The sequence below is a fragment of the Metopolophium dirhodum genome, chromosome 7, assembly GCF_019925205.1.
Source record: "Metopolophium dirhodum isolate CAU chromosome 7, ASM1992520v1, whole genome shotgun sequence".
NCBI classification, from domain to species: domain Eukaryota; kingdom Metazoa; phylum Arthropoda; class Insecta; order Hemiptera; family Aphididae; genus Metopolophium; species Metopolophium dirhodum.
The window spans coordinates 26,243,036-26,261,525 of record NC_083566.1 but is presented as its reverse complement, the minus strand read 5'-3'; the positions used below and the strand labels follow the sequence as shown (position 1 = coordinate 26,261,525).

The 18,490-nt window shown below is 26.5% G+C and overlaps 1 protein-coding gene across 3 annotated transcripts; it reads right to left on the bottom strand.

Annotated features, from left to right (window-relative positions):
• Nucleotides 1–172: 172 nt before the first annotated feature.
• LOC132948709 (uncharacterized) lies at nucleotides 173–12,618 on the bottom strand. 3 transcript variants are annotated; one of them, XM_061019318.1, is made up of 10 exons: nucleotides 12,543–12,618; nucleotides 11,384–11,471; nucleotides 11,167–11,286; nucleotides 8,899–9,100; nucleotides 3,997–4,070; nucleotides 3,817–3,909; nucleotides 3,403–3,474; nucleotides 2,974–3,089; nucleotides 2,704–2,776; nucleotides 173–2,443 (listed from the first exon to the last, which is right to left on the bottom strand). In XM_061019318.1, the coding sequence occupies exons 1-10, from the start codon at nucleotides 12,566–12,568 to the stop codon at nucleotides 2,231–2,233; spliced, it is 1,077 nt and encodes a 358-aa protein (XP_060875301.1). In that variant the 5' UTR covers nucleotides 12,569–12,618; the 3' UTR covers nucleotides 173–2,230. The 3 variants fall into 3 exon arrangements, with proteins under 3 accessions (XP_060875301.1, XP_060875302.1, XP_060875303.1); XM_061019319.1 differs by having other exon boundaries at nucleotides 11,384–11,545; nucleotides 12,543–12,559; XM_061019320.1 differs by lacking the exon at nucleotides 3,817–3,909.
• Between the last annotated feature and the right edge of the window lie 5,872 nt (nucleotides 12,619–18,490).

Here is an 18,490-nt window from a genome sequence, read left to right as displayed (position 1 = left end):
TTGAACCAACAGTGTTTAAGAAGTACATAAAGCCTGCAGTGTAATTAAATAATTTCGAAAAATTATTACACGTGTGTTTTAAAAAATGTTAACTCATCGGAATCAATAGTTAATCAAAATTGAAAATATTATACTAAAAAGTAAAGACTAATTATGCATTATATAATTCTTTTTTTATTAAGCATTGACGAATATCAGTTATTGTATTAGTTAACAAAAATAAAATCAATAAATAAACAACAATTATTAACAAATCATGTATGCGAATAAACTCTGATATAAACTATTTTTGTAATATTGTAACAAAATATATTGTAAAAAACCATCATATAATTATACATTATAATTTATTATTTGATATTCATTATGCTAAAATTAAAAATATATTAGTAGGTATGTTTTTAAATTTAATCGTACACATAATCGAAAAATAATTTATTTTACACATATACAAATGTAATATGTTATTAGGTAGGTTATAAAGACTATAGAGGTACTTTTATATTTTGAAATCGGAAATCGACGAAAGGAATAGTTTTTATTTAATCAAACGAAACCTTGCAAAAAATTACATTTCATTTTTCAAATTAAACAAACAGTTGCGTACAATTATTTTAAATGAAGTATTTTCGTGATATCATTAGTGTCTATAAGAATTGTTATTTTTTAGTTTCTAGTGATTTAGTTTAAACGAGCGAACAAATTATATTATATAGATTATGGATGTACGAGTATAATATACAATTAGTTATGACATCGACAGTTTTATTTGTAAGTAAAAAAAAATTGGTACATAATGTATAACGATAGCATATAGTTTTTTTTAATAAAACAATTAAATCTAAAGAAAATTGCCGTTTTTGATGAGTAGGTAACAAAAGAGAAATCCGAAAAAAAATATTAGGTACTTGCTTATGTCTATAATTATATCGTATTCAGAATTTTTCAAAGTGAAAAGTCGTTAAAGTACGTTTAAAAAACATATCGCACATTAATTTTAATCGATGTTTAAATGGATAAACCGGTTTTTGACATCATTATTATTGTATTATCCACTGAGCTAAGCTCAAAAATGATATTTAAAAAAATTAGTGTTATCTAATTTATTTTTTGGAAAACGTTTTTCTTGAGCAGGCTAATTTATTGTACATGTGCCCTATGTGCCCCTATCATTAAATTATAAATTAGACCCATACTATTTTGTATTTTAAAAACATGGTTTTTTTTAAATTTTCCTACAATATCAATAACAAACACAATTTAAAAGCATCAAAAAAACAATTCAGAGAAATGTGAACGTAACAATTCTTAAAAATATTTTTAAGGGACATTTGGAATAACAATCGTCCTATTTTAAATAATATAAAATAGAGCCTGATGATGTTGGAGTTTCACTTACCTTGAACCACCCAACGTTGTGTTATAATATTTTATATTTTAAAATGTAATAGTTGAAATACAAACCTATATAATTATAACTACAATACATGATTCAATTAAAATGTTTAAAAATTATAGACACAAATCTATACTTAAAAAACAATTTAAAATGATTGATAAAATCATTATAAATCGTGTAATTTTATTGATAAAATCATATTGTTTAAAAAAGGGACTAGGGCAGATGGTCAAAAACATTTCGTTAGACATATGTAATTTTCAAGGTTTTTGAAATCTTTGAGTTATTAGTTTAATCTTCAATCTTATAGGCACTATGAAAGTCTTTTAGGGTCATACAAATTAAGATTATAATCATATTTTAAAATTATTCGTGTTTAATTTCCAATCCAAAGGCAATTTATTATAGTGTGTAATTTTTTTAAATACTATTAATTATTATCTCAAAAAAAGTAGATCCATAAAATATAGAAAATATTAAAAAAAAATAAAGAACTCTTATCATAAAATAGTAGAACTAATACATCAGATGCATCTAATGCTCAGATTCTAAGTACATCTATTATTTTGTTTTCAACGTGAAATTAAAAATTGTATGAATGATAATTAGGTATTTAAGTATAATTTTATAAAGTCGAACAAAATTTAAAATTGGGCCATATGCAACAAAGATTTTTATAAATGAGGAAATTGAATTTCATAACATTATTCTATGAACTAAATTATAACTCATTACATAATATGTTAGCTGTACCACTATTCCCATTGTGGATTATTACTATATAACTCAATACTATAAACGAGCCAAAGAGACAAACTGTAAAAAAATTATTTATTTTTCTGGTGATTTTTTGCAATCGCCACAATTTTTTCTCTCTTCTTTTTCTTTTAACCTGTTGATTATAGGCAGCTGATAGAGCATATACTCAAGATTTTCTTTTTGTCTCGTTGTTCCTTTCGGTGCTCCACCACCAGGTCTACCCCAGAATTCATTCCAATTTTCATGGTGCTTTTGTCCTTCTTGTATATCTTCTTCGTGCTCGTGCTAAAATTATAAAATTAAATAAAAGTCAAAAAGTTTAATCAACAACAGCTTTCGTAAAAGATTTTTTAGTTCATTGTAATGATCAATTATTTTTTTCACTTTTAATAACTTTAAAAAATAATTATTCATCTACTTAATTTTTTCTACATATAAAGCTTAAGTTCATATTATGTGTTCAATAGTTATGTTATTGTATAATATATATAATATAATATAATAGCATGTATATAATTACATGTAGGTACTAATGCCACTCTTACTTGTTTACGTTTTTCTCGCCCACTGATTTGTCTTTCGAGAAACTTGTGATATTCTTGTTCATCTATCAAGAAACTAGAAACAAATCGTTTAACTTTATAAATAATTTCAGTATAATATTTAATCATTACAAATAATTTAATTGCAATGTTTTGCATTACCTATTATTATTTCATTATTAACAATAACTTATATAGTTAAAAGGCTTAAAAAATATAATAATCAGTAATAGTTTTTTATGATAAGTATTTTTATATAAAAATATAACTTGCTTTGATTTAGGATCATAAATTTTCGTTACGTCGCTAGTGTGCAATGGCCATTTATTGTCATGTCTTCTTCTTGCCGCAAGTAACGGAGCTAACTCAACGCCTCCCGTAATCGCTTCCTACAAAATATCTAAATTAAGTATGTTAAATACTTCAAAAGTTAACGATAATCGGATAATATATTGTATAAAAATTAAATTGAAAATTTTAATTGTGCTGCCTACTTATACGCCATCAGATATCATATTATCTGAATTTAATAGTTATAACATTAAAATATTAATAACATAATATTATGCATTTTCTAATGATAATTTCTTTGACATTATACACCTAAGGCGACGACGTAAAACTATATAATTATCGTGAGATATGGCAATACTAAATTGTTTTAATAATAATATGTTTTTTTTTTTATAAAAAAAATATTACAATATCTTCAGTGCTTTCTTTATTGTCGTTTGGATGCGATCCCAATTTTAATATCCTTCCATCCACGTATCCCTAAAAATAAAATAAAATATTATGGTTTTACCATTTCAAATAATTATTATGAGCTATGCGTAAGCAATATACGCTATAATATTAAATTACCATGCAAATATTATTATAGTTAAGATATTTGTTTTCAACCAAGTTCAAAACTTATTATAATATTATTATATTCAAGCCATAAAGCTTAAGCTTATATTATATAATTAAAATATTTGATAATAATAAAAACACAAACAATAATTTGTAAATAGTATTATGGCAAAAAGCTCGAGAAATTGACAAAGCAACGATAGAATATATCGTTTGTAGGTAAATGTATAATGTTAATCAATGTTCAGAAATAATTGTTACCAACGATCGAAAGAAGTTTTTTCCAATACTTTTTGGATCTCTCCAAATAACACCCCCTGGGCATGGCGTACCCCAGGGATCTGCGATCGAATTCTAATAATCATTTTACAACTAACCCAATCAATATTAACATGTAAAAGTTGTATGAAATATTTAGATGTACACTACGATGAAACTTACCAATTTCTGATCTTGGATCATTTCTTTTCTGCGGTTTTCTTCTACTATTTCTTGTTTTTCTCTGACCATTTCATCTGAAAATATTACAGTGATTCATATGTGTACTAATCATGCTATGAATTACATGTAAGAAGTTGGGGACGGGCAACCGAAATATTTCACAATTAATTGCCGTTAGATACACCGCAACATCACATACACAACATGTTGTTTTGGTAAATTAAAATCAGGCATGGATCCAGAGTGAAGATCTGGGAGGTGCCATTCGTTTAAAACGTATAGGTATCCGCGATGTAGAAATAATATTAAGGTGTTGTCACCCAAATAGCACTGCAGTATATTCATATGGTATTCCTCATTTGACTATAATAGTAAAATATACCAAGTATTCTATAGATATCTAAACACTACAAAGAATATATTTAAGACATATGAATTTGGATATCATTTAAAGAACTTGTATATAATATTCTATATACCGCATGTCCGCGAAAACTGGGTACACTCTATAATTCAATTACCTACGTTTTTCAGTGCCCTATAATAGGTACATATTTCAATATTCAGTTTGTGGGAGATTGATAATCCATTAGACTAGTTTCATGTCCCGCAAACAGAATTGAAAATATGAATAGGGTATTGAGTAGGAAATTTAATTATACAGTGTACCTTGTTATTGCAGACACACGGTATTTGTCTTACTATATATTCTTTATTTATATATGTAATTAGTATTCGATATTACATGTTCATAGAATATTCACACGATATACCTACATTGCATATTAATAAAAAAAATATATTCTATTAGATATATTATTGGCTTTGCATACTACCTATTTCGGATGCCAAAATAATAATTGATTGAAAACTATGATTTTTACCCATACCTACTGGCTACTGCTAATTGTCTAATTAAATGGTAATTATATATATATTATTATATAGTGCTAATAGATAATACATAGGTATATTTGTATTTAAAATCTAAATATTTCTTTAATAATACTATACCTAATTTAGGTACCTAGAACCTAGGCTTTTATAAAAAACAAAACACATAGTTAAATATAAGTACCTAGTTTATAGTTTTTACCGAGTTTATAAATTTCAACATTAATGTAAGGCTTGTCTAATAACTAGGTGTATTTGCATTAATGAATAATAACCAGGGGTCGAACTGGATCTATTAAAAGGCCTACTGTGCATTTTAGGCTCTCAAACTATAACTTGTCACTTTTATACCACAGTGTCACTTCAGTGACGGATCCAGAGGGATTTTTTTGAGGGTTCTATTGTTATTTGTTAACCAGTTAACTTGGGCTGAATTCGCCCTTCCACTATTATACCAAAACACCAATAACCGGTAGCCTGTAGGAATACAGTAGTAATAGTACAGATATAGATATGGCTGTACTTATACAATACACAAAATAATTTGTTCACGTAGGTAGGTATTTACTATTTGATGACTGATGTCTGATAAGTAATAATAATATTATATACTAAATACGAAAAATACATATGCATACAAACATGTATAATACGTTGGGGACCTATATTATACCGCACTGGGATTATGAATCATGTGTTATCTATCAATAATATATTATTAATGCGGTGCAAACATCCCGGCGCGTTTTTTATTTCACACTGGTTAGTGCTTAGTGGTTTGAGACTAATACGAAACTAATTTATAGGCATTGAAAATATTAAAGCCGTTTTGATATTAATTATTGACCGTTTTTTTATTTATGCAATAATATTGATCGTGTACGAGCGATCGAATTTCTAGATTTCGATACCTAATTACCTAATTATTCCGTCAACAAAATTCATAAATAATTGTAAATACGTTACCGACGCGAGTGCTTATCTGTGAATTTGTCGCGTGCCCAACGTTGATGTCAACGACGACGACGACGATAACGCCGCGCCGTGTCCTACTTGAAAACAGTTAGTATTTCGTCGCATCGGACGCATCATAATATCATATTATAATTTGCGACGGAACACCATGATCAGAATAGAAATCGTAGGACTCGCCGGATTTACGTAGGACACGGATTAATACCGACACCTCGACTCTTTCTTGGTCGGCACGCGCCAAACACTGACTACAATTTATTATTTGCACACTATTAAAATTATATTATACGTTATTTTATAATTCATACCAGGGCTTGAAACCGATTGAAATAATTTCGGTTTCGGTTTCGATTTTGTATACCGGTTTTTAATTTTTTCGATTTCGGTTTCAACTTAACAATACCGGTATTAAGAAATTTCTGTTTCGGTTTCGGTTTCGGTTTCCAATTTTCTTTTGAGAATAATGAAATGGTTATCAACATTTTAATCATGATCTCGATTTTATTATGAGTATTAATTATGCGTATTAATGGAATTTACGTATTTAAAAACACGTCAATTAAAAAAAAAAATAACGATTTCCAATTTTTTCAGATTTTGGTTTTAAATTTAATACCGGTTTCCAATTTTTTACAGTTTCTATTTTGAATTTAATACCGGTATCCAATTTTTTTCGGTTTTGGTTTTAAATTATAATATTGGTATATAAAATAATTTATATAATTTATAAAATAAATAACTATTATATAAAAAAAGGTGGACTAGTGTGTACCACTTTGATGTACATTAGGTGTCGTGTAGGCCACTGTGTGTTAAATTTAAATCCAATGATATAAAATATATAACTAAGTAAGTATGTTTTATGATGTTATTGATATAAAAATAATTTATTTTACTATTAGTCAGGTAATACAGTCATCTGAACTAATTTTTGTGTGTATACAATATAATAATATACTTTAAAGGTATCAATAACCCACGAATAATATTTTTTAATTGCAACAAAATAACCAAGATTGTTAGTAATTGTTTCAATATATAATTTTGTCAAAATTTGAACTTAAAATATCTATAAAAATAACTGTATTTATTTATGTCGTAAAGTTTTAGATTTTATAGTTTAAGTATGAGTTACTTAATTAATGTAACACATATTTTTTAGTTCCTTCCCTACCTCCCTGGGCAGTTTTCCCGATATCATGAGAGTTATGTTAATCCCATGAATCATGATACGGTATTTTGCTGTACCCTTACCATTGTATCCGACACTGCATCAGGTGTCAGTCAATGTCAATGAACATACAACATTATTGATGGTCATAAAATGCATATACAAGCTTTCAACCACTAAGAAATGCATTAAGTATATGATTTGTTCGTCATTTTGTGCAATAATATAATTATTAATTAAGTACTTAATAGTTTAATGGTAGTACAATATTGTGGTAAACAGTCAATTAGGTAATATAATAGGCGAATGGTGATACAACTATACACGCAGTATAAAAAAATGCAGTCGAGCTCAATATTACTCGTATCTCAAAGGAAATAAAAATAAATTTGATTTATGAATTTATCGAGTACTATACGTCGAACAAAACTTAAAGGTATTTCCAGGCAATCGAGGTTTTCGAGTTATCGACACTCAACTGTACCATGTTATGTGTTACTTGTTTTTATTTGTATTTATATTTTATAAACTGAGAACATTTATGAATTTGTAATTATTTTTACCACAGACTATATCGACTTGGTAAGTTTATGAAAATGCAATCAACAGTTAAATATGTACAGACATATTATTTGGTATTCAATATGATTATATGAGGTATTTCTAAAATGCAATAATAACCTTTCCTCGTATATTTTGAAATATTTAAAATACTCATTAATTTGTTTTGAAATTATTTGAACACTCTTACTTGTTTATGCTTATAGCAATACACTGATTAACTCCAAGGGCCACACAGAAGCGACCTGTTTACATTTTGATTAATTCATATAACAAATTGCATGTTCACATTGGACAAGACCTACCATTGTTTCAAAAAATTCGGTATTTTTCTAATATTTTAAAACAGGTAATATAAAAGTATTGCTGGTTAGTGATATTATGGATGGATATTTTAAAAGATATAAACAATGCGATTAAGTTAAAATCAACAGTTTGGGCGGTTCAGAATTTTATATACGCCACGCGTTGCACACCGTTGTGTGGCCGAGGTATGCGTTTTTCAGGCGTTCCTATTAATTTTTAATTTTTTTTAGAGCATAGTTTTGTTCAATGACACTTCGATGTAGTTACCAAGTAGTAAGTTATTATAATTTTTAACCTGGAGATGTATTTTTCCCGAAAAGATCGATTCTAATGAATATATTCATTGTATACAATTATACAAATAATGCTTTCAGATAATTACATAATATTATACTTATGTCTTTGACAAATATTATTTTTTAATATTAAACCGTCTAGGTTTCTAGGAATTTATCGTGTTTAATATTATGCAATTATGGTTTTTCGTACACTTTTTAGGTTATAGAAAATATTATTGCATACCACATTAATTGTCTTTTTTGTTTTCTTAGTAATTCACTAGACGTTTGAAAAACTAGGTAGATACTGAACTGTTGAATATTACGTAGAAATGCTATAAATGTTTGTTTTAAGAACTTTTAAGACTTTAAGTTTTAATAGAGAGTTGATTATATCACAATCTTTTTTCGAATGCGATGGTTTATCGTTGCTTTTAAATTTATAATAAAAACCAATCCGCGCTATGTAAGATGTGTGTAGTCGAGTCTAATACCCCGCAATACCTGGGCTCAGTTTGTCTTTGTAATTTATTACTACCTTCCACATAGCTCGTCAAACAATATTAGTTAAACATCTATTTAAAAAATGCTTCAAGTCTTACTATTTTTTTTAAATAACTACCTATCTAAAATAATTATATGTTATTAATATACCTATTTAGTATATAAATATTTTAGTTTTTAGTAATATTATACACTGTAATATAATATTCTTACCTAATTCCAACTTATATGCTCTTTGGTCTTTCAGTGGCATTCTGTATCGAAGATCATTGTCAACCATATTTCTATCGGGAGCATGAAATTGAAATCTAAGTTGTGGGTCTTCGATACGGAAGTTTTTGATTTTGCCGGACGACGTCTTTTGAGGTGCACCGCCTCCTGGTCTTCCCATTTTTGTCACTTCATTACTAATTTCCTAAAATCGTCCTTAGTAATTATTATTTAATATTATTTTACTTTATGAAATAGTATCTTATTAAAATTACCTAAATATAACGAAATGTGTATGTTATGTTAATTGCAAATAATACAGCTATGTTATGAAATATCGTGTAGAATCTTCTGTAGATAGTAATCTATACTTATAGATTAATTCAACAAATTATTTTATAATATTAGGAGCAGTTGCGAGAAACATAAGAGACATATGGCCATAAGAGACGGAGGCCCTTTCTAACACAGAAAATATTAATTATTAAATAGGTAGTGATTCTTGGAGCTAATAATAATATTATTAGGAATGTAAGGAGACGACGATAGGAGACGTACGACGTACAAAATATCACAATATCTTCATCAATATATACAGAGCTGCGAAGACGATAGCGGCTGCCTTAAATAATATTCTTAGAATAACTGTGCTACAATTACTAAGTACAGTCCATGGCAATTTATTATATTAGATACCTATATAGTTAGATAATATACAAGATAATAAACATCACCACTGTACATTTTTTTTCGTTTTTCAAATCAAAATATTTTCAACATAAATATAATTTAAATAATTTGTTAAATGTAATGATAAAGATCCTGTGACTCCCAACATGGACATACTTCGGAGGCCCCGGCCTAAATACGCCACTGATTAGGAGTCAAGGTGTATTAGTAAATTATATCGAACATTTATGGTACTGAATATTTATGTTTATTCTATGAAAGAAGTACCTATATAACTATATTATAATAAAACTATACCTATACGTGCGTTATAGTTTTCACATTTCTACACTCATAATATTTATATTCTAATAATAGAACCAATAATGTTGTCACCCAATTACAATTATAAAGTATCGTATATTATTCGTATCTAACATTATTTTATAATATGCAATTTGGTTCATAATATATTGCCAATAGAAAGAAAGTACCTACCTATAATATTATCTACATTGTGTTTTATGTAGAACATACACTGATACACCATAAATAATAATGTTAGGCTATTAAATAATACATTCTATACAATACTATTCAAATAATATTTTATAGGTAGTATGCACTTTAATGGCATGTGATTTGTTATACCATTAATTGAGTATCTACCTACCTATATATGATTTATGATTGAAGCATTTTATTTATATTATTTATAAGTTAATTTTTTTTCATAATTTTCTTCAGACAAGAGCCAAGAGGTCTAGTTAAATTGTATGAAGATTTACTATATACTTATTTTAAAATATTTCTCTATTCCTCACAGCTATAATATATGTATAATAATATTAATATGTATATTTTAGTACCTAAATTATAAATCAAATGTAGAACAAAGTATAAACTTTAAAGATTCCATCAAAACACACAGCATGTTTGGTTATTATGTTTTTACTATTAACTTTATAAAATACACAGAACCACAGTGTTATATAATATATTATACCATATACCATTATAATACAATATATTATATATATATATATATTATACTATAATAATAATGTATATTTTTTCGTGGACTTATATTTCACACGTAATATATCTTTCACATATAAAATCAAAATATACTTATTGATATTTTCTATCTTATATTATAATCTACAATTTAGGTAGGTATGAAAAAAAAAAAAACGTTTTTAAAACTTTTTTCTTATTTTTTTTAACAGGTATTAAAGTGAGTTTTTACAATAAATAATAGAAATAATTATTTAACGTGGGAACTGTATAATCGAATTAACCTTTTCGTAATAAATTCTTTATTAATTTCTAATTATATATATTATATATAAATTAAATAAAAATATATTATGCATATGTAATAAACATGTAGGTACCACCATTTTAGCATAATATAGAATAATATTAAATTAAATCTCACGACCTGAAAGAAACATTTTTTTATGCTGTATGATATTATATTATGCCAACAGACTATAATACCGATTACCGACACGATTTCTTTATTCATGACTTATATTTCATCATTTCTTATATTTCATTTCTTATATAAGATTATAAAGGTACGACTAATCACTGTACCTTCCAAGGAGGAGATGGAGGATCTGCAAATATTTTCCTTTTTCGAAGACCATCGTCGTTGGGAGCACCGTGTCCAGGTTTTCCCCAAGGATAATAATCGTCAACAACCGACGAGAGAATCTGGAAAAATTAAATGCATTACAAAATTATCATATTATTTTTTTTCACGCGTGAAACTCTATCTACATTATAATATATTATAATTTAATGAACTCACTTCTTTCTGCTCATCACATGTGCGTGTCACAGGTTCCTTTTTTCCAGCAGAACAACGATGGCACTCATTATCAGGCATTGTATTGTCACTAGACATATTACGCATGTATAATTATGAAAACGAAACGTTTAAGACGGACACAATCACAATTCACAACGGTACCTAGAATACCACTAAAACATATCGGCACGTTCCTTCGGATATACCCACCGAGGATTTATACGGTTTTGAGCTTTTTAGGGTGCAGTCAATTGAATTCAATAAAAAAAATTGTTTTGACATTTTTTATTACACAACTAATAGTAAATATCAACGAGTCTATTGGTTGTTATTGAATAGGTGCAGGGTAAAGTAATTACTGCTTAACCTCGAAAACTGAGTTTATGGTTCAGCGGTTACGGAAACGACATTTTTTTCGCACAAGGATATAATAATAGGTTGTTAAGTGTAACATAAGAAGGTACGGTATGTTTACTCTTTTTAGTTACCGTGTAATAGATTATATTATTATTGTATTAATTTTTCTTTTTTTTCAAAAAATTATTAATTCAATTTTAGTTTTTTATAAGTATTTATGTAATAGGTACCTGTCCTAATAAAATATTTTAAGCTTTATCTAACATTTTTTATTTAAATATACTATTGCCATTATATACCTATTTCAAATTTAAATATTTCGAAAATAATACAAGTATATATTAATATTATTGTACAAAAGTTAATATTGTATGAATTAAATGATTAAGCAGGTACTGACACAATACCTATTTAATTTAAAATGTTGACTTGAGACTTCGAGTTAAATTTATAATTTTATAATAGTTTAGTAGTCTATGCCGACTTTTGTTTTCCGGACAACACGGGTAAGCTGTATTATTGTTTAATCACATATTATTATATTTAATCGTTTAATAGAAAAAAACTATTTTCTGATTTCAATAAATAATAATATATTTAAATTTTAAATATACACATAAGTAATAGGTATAATTAATAATTATACCTTATTATCAATGATCATTTGGACGCAAACATTACATAAATAGTTTGATTTAAGTTAATAACTTAATAAGTTATTAAACCAAATCGAAAAATTGGGATAAAAATATGATATTATGTTTTATTAGAGTATATTTATTATTTCCTTGCATTTATTTACCTGTACGCACTGCTGTGTGTCGGCATGCACGCCCTTGTCAAGAACTACAACTGACGATCGAGTGGGTTACGCGGAGTATTGCAATTGAACTTTTAACGACGAATTGTGCTCCGCCTGGCACCGAATTCTATAACCAAAAACCATCGGCGCTATTTATTATATATAATAAACGGAAAACAGGTCGAAGTGACACGATCCATTTGTGTCGGTACTGCCGTACTTTCCGCCAAATTCGTGACATCCTCGGGTTTTTTTTTTCATTACTGTTTGTTATTGTTATTATTATTATATTTTTTGCGAAATGAGATTCGAATGAGTGGTACACATGAACGTATTTTATACTACGAAAATAAATTGCGAAACGCTAAGGAGCTAGAAACAATAGGAGCCACGAACGCAATAACATCGCTTTGAATTAATATAACTTTTATCGTATTACATTGTTCATTTTATTATTTTAATCTAAACATGCCATTTTTATTTGATTTATAGGCAATAGGCATAATGTAATGTAAAATATAATATAGTTATGCCGTTATGGTTAGCATATTATACACACTACATCGATTATCAATCGTATATAGTATATACAATATTATTATAATATTGGTAGTGCGTGAAATGTATGTTTTTGGGGCAGTTTTGGCCCATTTATTATATTACGATTGGATACATGCAATAAGTTTAATTATACCAGCTGAATAATTTTAATATCTACGTTTTTACACAATTTTTAAAACAATTAAGTATCGATAGATATAATGAGGTAATTTACAAATCTAAAAATATCAGGGCTTGCAAACGTTATAATAACGTTATGATTATAACGTTATGTTTGATAAAAACCGATTGAAATTTGTAAACGTAATTATAACGATAAACGATAAACATAAATAAATAAATAACACAAAACAAAACGTAACGTTTAACAAAATATATGATATATCATTAAACAAAACATAACGCAAAACGGTATATATTGTATTCCATTAAACAAAATAATTAATTTCCAATTATTTAATAATACTTAGTATTATTCAATTATTTATTCGATCCAAGAATTAATTTTATCCCGTATCCGGCCTATCCGGGAGATCCCGTATTAGATTTATTTTAAAATTTAATAAGAAGGTATTAATAGAATAATTTAATTACCAATAGCTAATAATAGTGATACTCAGATAATATTGTACTGTACTATCTGTACTACGGTCGGAATTTATACCATTCAAGTTATTCAACTATTGTGTTCGGTGATCATTGGTATTTATTTTGTTGTTTGTGAATGTTCTATTTAATAATGGTAATATGGTAATAAGTATAATTTAGATAGTATAAATTATACTATGTTGTCTACACTCTATAGTATATTAGCTATGTACACACTTTTATAATATTGCCAATACATATTATTTAACTTTTAACAACATAAATTATAGATTCTGATTATTTTGTCAATTGTAGGAAGGTATAAAATAAATGTTGACAAAGTATGTCGAAACAATCAGAGTAAAATATGTTTGAAACATAGATTCCTGCTTAAATGATATTCTCAAGCACAATATTGTAAAACTTACTAAATAATTTTAACATTTAAAAACCTAATAATACGTTCAAAATTTCAAAATAATGATCATGATTTTTTTTTTTTATATTTATTATTTTATAATAAAGTCCTTAGAGCCTAGGCAATTTATTAAATTCAATAATACATTATCACTTATAACTTAAGATTAATTATCATCATACTGTTTTATCATTTATTTTGTTTCCATTTCTTTACGAACTATGTATATTGTAATTTAATCTGTATCACTGTACTCTACCTACTTAAAACTCAGAATAGGGAAATTATGTCCCCAAAAAAGGTCATAGTCATATACTTTTAAATTGCGGCCTGTGTACTTTTAAAACAGGTATCTAAATACTTTTAAATATTAAATAACGATAAACGCAAAAATTGTATAACGTTTTAATTATGAATAACGTTAAACGCAAAAATTGTATAACGTTTTAATTCTGAATAACGATAAACACAAAAGTTGAATAACGTTTAAATTTTGAATAACGATAAACTCAAAATTTGTATAACGTTTTGATTGTAAATAACGTAAAACAATATTTTTTTTTCAAATGCAAGCCCTGAAAAATATAGATCTTCAGCGTACCACAAATTACTTCCCTACTTATTCATTATTTTATCTACGGCATAATAATATTGTGTCTATTATGAATTAGTTATTATAAAAATATTTACCCCATAACTAAAAGAGTAAAAATATGATTTGTTTGTTATTATTTCTATTTTATTAGAAAGTTTTATTTTTTCTCAATTGGATACACTATATGGACCATTAAATAAAAATTATTTAATTTATTGTTATCTGTTACATTTTATTTTACTTAATATATTAAACAAGAAAACTATAAATAATTATTTTATTTTCAATTAAAGGTATACAATATTGAATATACATAGTACAGTAAGTTCTTAGATACAATTTTAACATAAATATTTAGAGTTAAATTTTTTTATAAGCCATGGTAGATTATAATCTACCGTGATGTAAACAATACGTTAATACCTATATTGAATGTTGATTATAAATACAATATTTAATGCCATTGTTTTTAAAAACCATGTAGGTATATATTTTAGATTTAAATAAATATGAATTAGCTTTATAATCAAAGGGCTTTTTTTTAAGAAAAAACCATTATTGGCAGCTAAGAAATGCAAAAGCAAAAGTGATTTGCACTGAATGTTGAAGTTGAATTGAAATGTTTTCAATAATAATGATTCTTCTATATCTATTTAAAACACCAGCAGTATAGCCATATACGTGGTTGCATGACGCCATGACCTGTGGGCTGGGGGTAGATTTTTTTTTAGAGAATTTCCTTATGAATAAAATCCAAAACACTTTTAAAAGAAAAAAAGAAAAAGAATTTTAGGTACATGCAGTTTATATTTTCAGCTCGATCATGTGACGAGAAAATTATAAAATTATAGCCTTTTCAATAAACATGTCTTTATAAAAATTTTAAAATTGTTTACATAAAAATAAAAAAGGCAAAAAACGTATTATTTTCTAGGGTAATAAGAAGCAGTGATAATAAAAATGGTTATTATTAAGGCAATATCTAGTATGATCATTTATATTTTTGGGGAGCACATTTTATCAGCCGCCAAAGTCTGCGTACACTTAAAGTCCTTTGTTTTTATATAAAAATGTATCATTCTTATTAAAATATATCAATAGAAAACGGTATACGACAGTGCATAAATTCATGAGGGTTTGTAAGGTACACATATTTTTATTACTCTATAAAACAGTTTTGTGTTAATTGTATTTTTTTATATTATTATGTTAATTATACTATTTTATTTCATGTCAGGTATATGCAACAGTAAAATTTAAATGAAACAAAAGAAAACTTAAAAAAAATTCATAGACAATCGGTAAACAGTAGGTACGTATACCTTTTAAGTAGCATGTCTTTGACAAGTAAATGAGAATAATTTCTAAGTATGAATTAATAATTGTCTCTTAAATATTAATTTCTCATATTTTTACTATCTTTATATTATGTTACAAAACGTAATAAAAATGACAAATGTCATTGTAATACTTTTTTAATGTGTTTAAACATTTCATTACAATTTAGAACTAATATAAACACAATGAGAAATAATCGCATTATACCAATACAAATTTGAATATTTTATTTGTATACATATATGTACAAATATGTAGTAGGTATGTATACATATTTAATAAAGTGAGGTATTAATAAAATATTTTAAGAGTAATACGTTTTTCAAACGTTAATCAATTTTTTTTTTAATAATTTATACACAGTAGCTAGTAGCTACTATAGCAATACGTATATACCGCGCACTAGAGTTTAGTAGGAGGTAGTCATGATGCCTGGCAATTACATGCTATTTTGTTGGTCAATATTTTGTCGACCTTCTACTGTCAATTGTCATGTGCTTTTAGTGTAAGAGAATAAAATAATCAATTTTCTTAATGTATGACATCCTTGAAACAATTTCAATACAATTTTACATTAAATGTTTTTATAGTCAAAATATTGTCAGGATATTGAATTAAATTTAATACTTATCAATTGAATTATTTATATAAGTATGTGGAGGGAGTTGGGTTTAGGAATACACTGATAATTACATTTAGCTTATTTATAATTTTAATAATTTTTATAATGCTAAATTCAACCTTTGATAGTTGTAGTTTAATTAAGATGTCATTCTAGTATTATTTACAATTTTGTATAGAAACAGATAATATAAAATAATCTAAAGAGTATAGATAGATAATAAGTATAGCCACATAAAAGTCTATTCACACTTCGACCGAACGATGACGGGACGGACCCAATTTGGAATTTTATCCGTCAGCGACACCAGTGCCCATATGAGCATAAACATAAAGCATAAAGTATATTATACTTTCACACATAACGGAACGGATTTTGTAACAAATTTATTACGTTATTTATATTATAATTTAATTAAACATAATATATATATATATCCCAGGGCTCATAAAGGGGGGGGGGGGTTAGGGGAAGGTGCTCTAGGACAATTTATTATCATACTCATTATGTAATATAAAATATATTTAATAATCTATACAACTATATATTATATTATTATAGTTGTTAAACAAAATAAATACATAATAATTATTATTAATAGGTAGGTATAAATAAATATATAATTGCTCTACAATGAATCCACAAATTAAAAAGATTCATCCCTACATAATATTATATTATATTGTAGTATAAAATATGAATTATATTAGATACCTATATGTGGCTATGTAGGTATAGGTCACTATAATCCACAATTTTGTACGTTGCAGATAATTTGGACGATAAAGAATAAACGTACCAATCCTATAATATAAAATTTGAAGACGATTTTATCATTGTATTCAAAATATTATTCCATATACCTATAATCTCTATCCCCTATTGTAGTAAATATTGAGCTTGAATACTTGATAATAGTTAATTGTGATTTTTAGGAAAATAATAGTTATTTTATAATAACTTAACCTTTTATTATAATATGTATAATATATTATTTATTATATTAATCAATAATATTATAAATAAGTATAAGCTGTGCCTACATTTGTTAGACATAATATGAGAGTAAAATCATATTTGAACAATGATAGAAATTATTATATTAATTATTATAAGTTATAACCTTTATTAAATTGCGTATATGAACTATGAAGTATAAACAATGAACATAACATATTCATATCTATGTAAAAATGCTAAACATCCATTGAAACTATCCAAAATAATGAAATTAATAAGATTATTATAATAATTAATAATATGTATATAATTTTAGTCAGAAAATATCTACAACTCTAGAATGTCAAAGTAAGTACATATTTGAGTGAACTAATTATGATCGTTTATACCTCGTGACGGTATTTCAGTATTTGCCATTTGGTACCACAGATTACAGAACAATAGCTAATCTCCATAAAAAAAAGTAGGTTCTTATGATAAGTAGTATAGGTACCTAAAGTAATTAATTCTAATCTATATATTATAGAGATTGACGTCACAACAATAAATAATATCGGATCACATTCCTCGTGTTATACTGTAAATATAATTCCTACAAGTTCACGAAATAATCGCCATTTACCCGATTCACCCATTCGTGACATTCGTTTATAGTGGTACCTAACTGTAAAAACTATAATATTCGCACAAATTCGTGCTAGACTTGCCGGTTGGTGGTGATGGCCGCGCCGTAACCCACTTATACGGTATAGCTCGACGTTGATCTCACTTATTCTCACTTGTTACCTGATATTAACAGGGCTCTTAAAAACTTTGACCTAGTTTTGGACGTGTCTCAGCGTCTATATTATATTATTATATTAAAA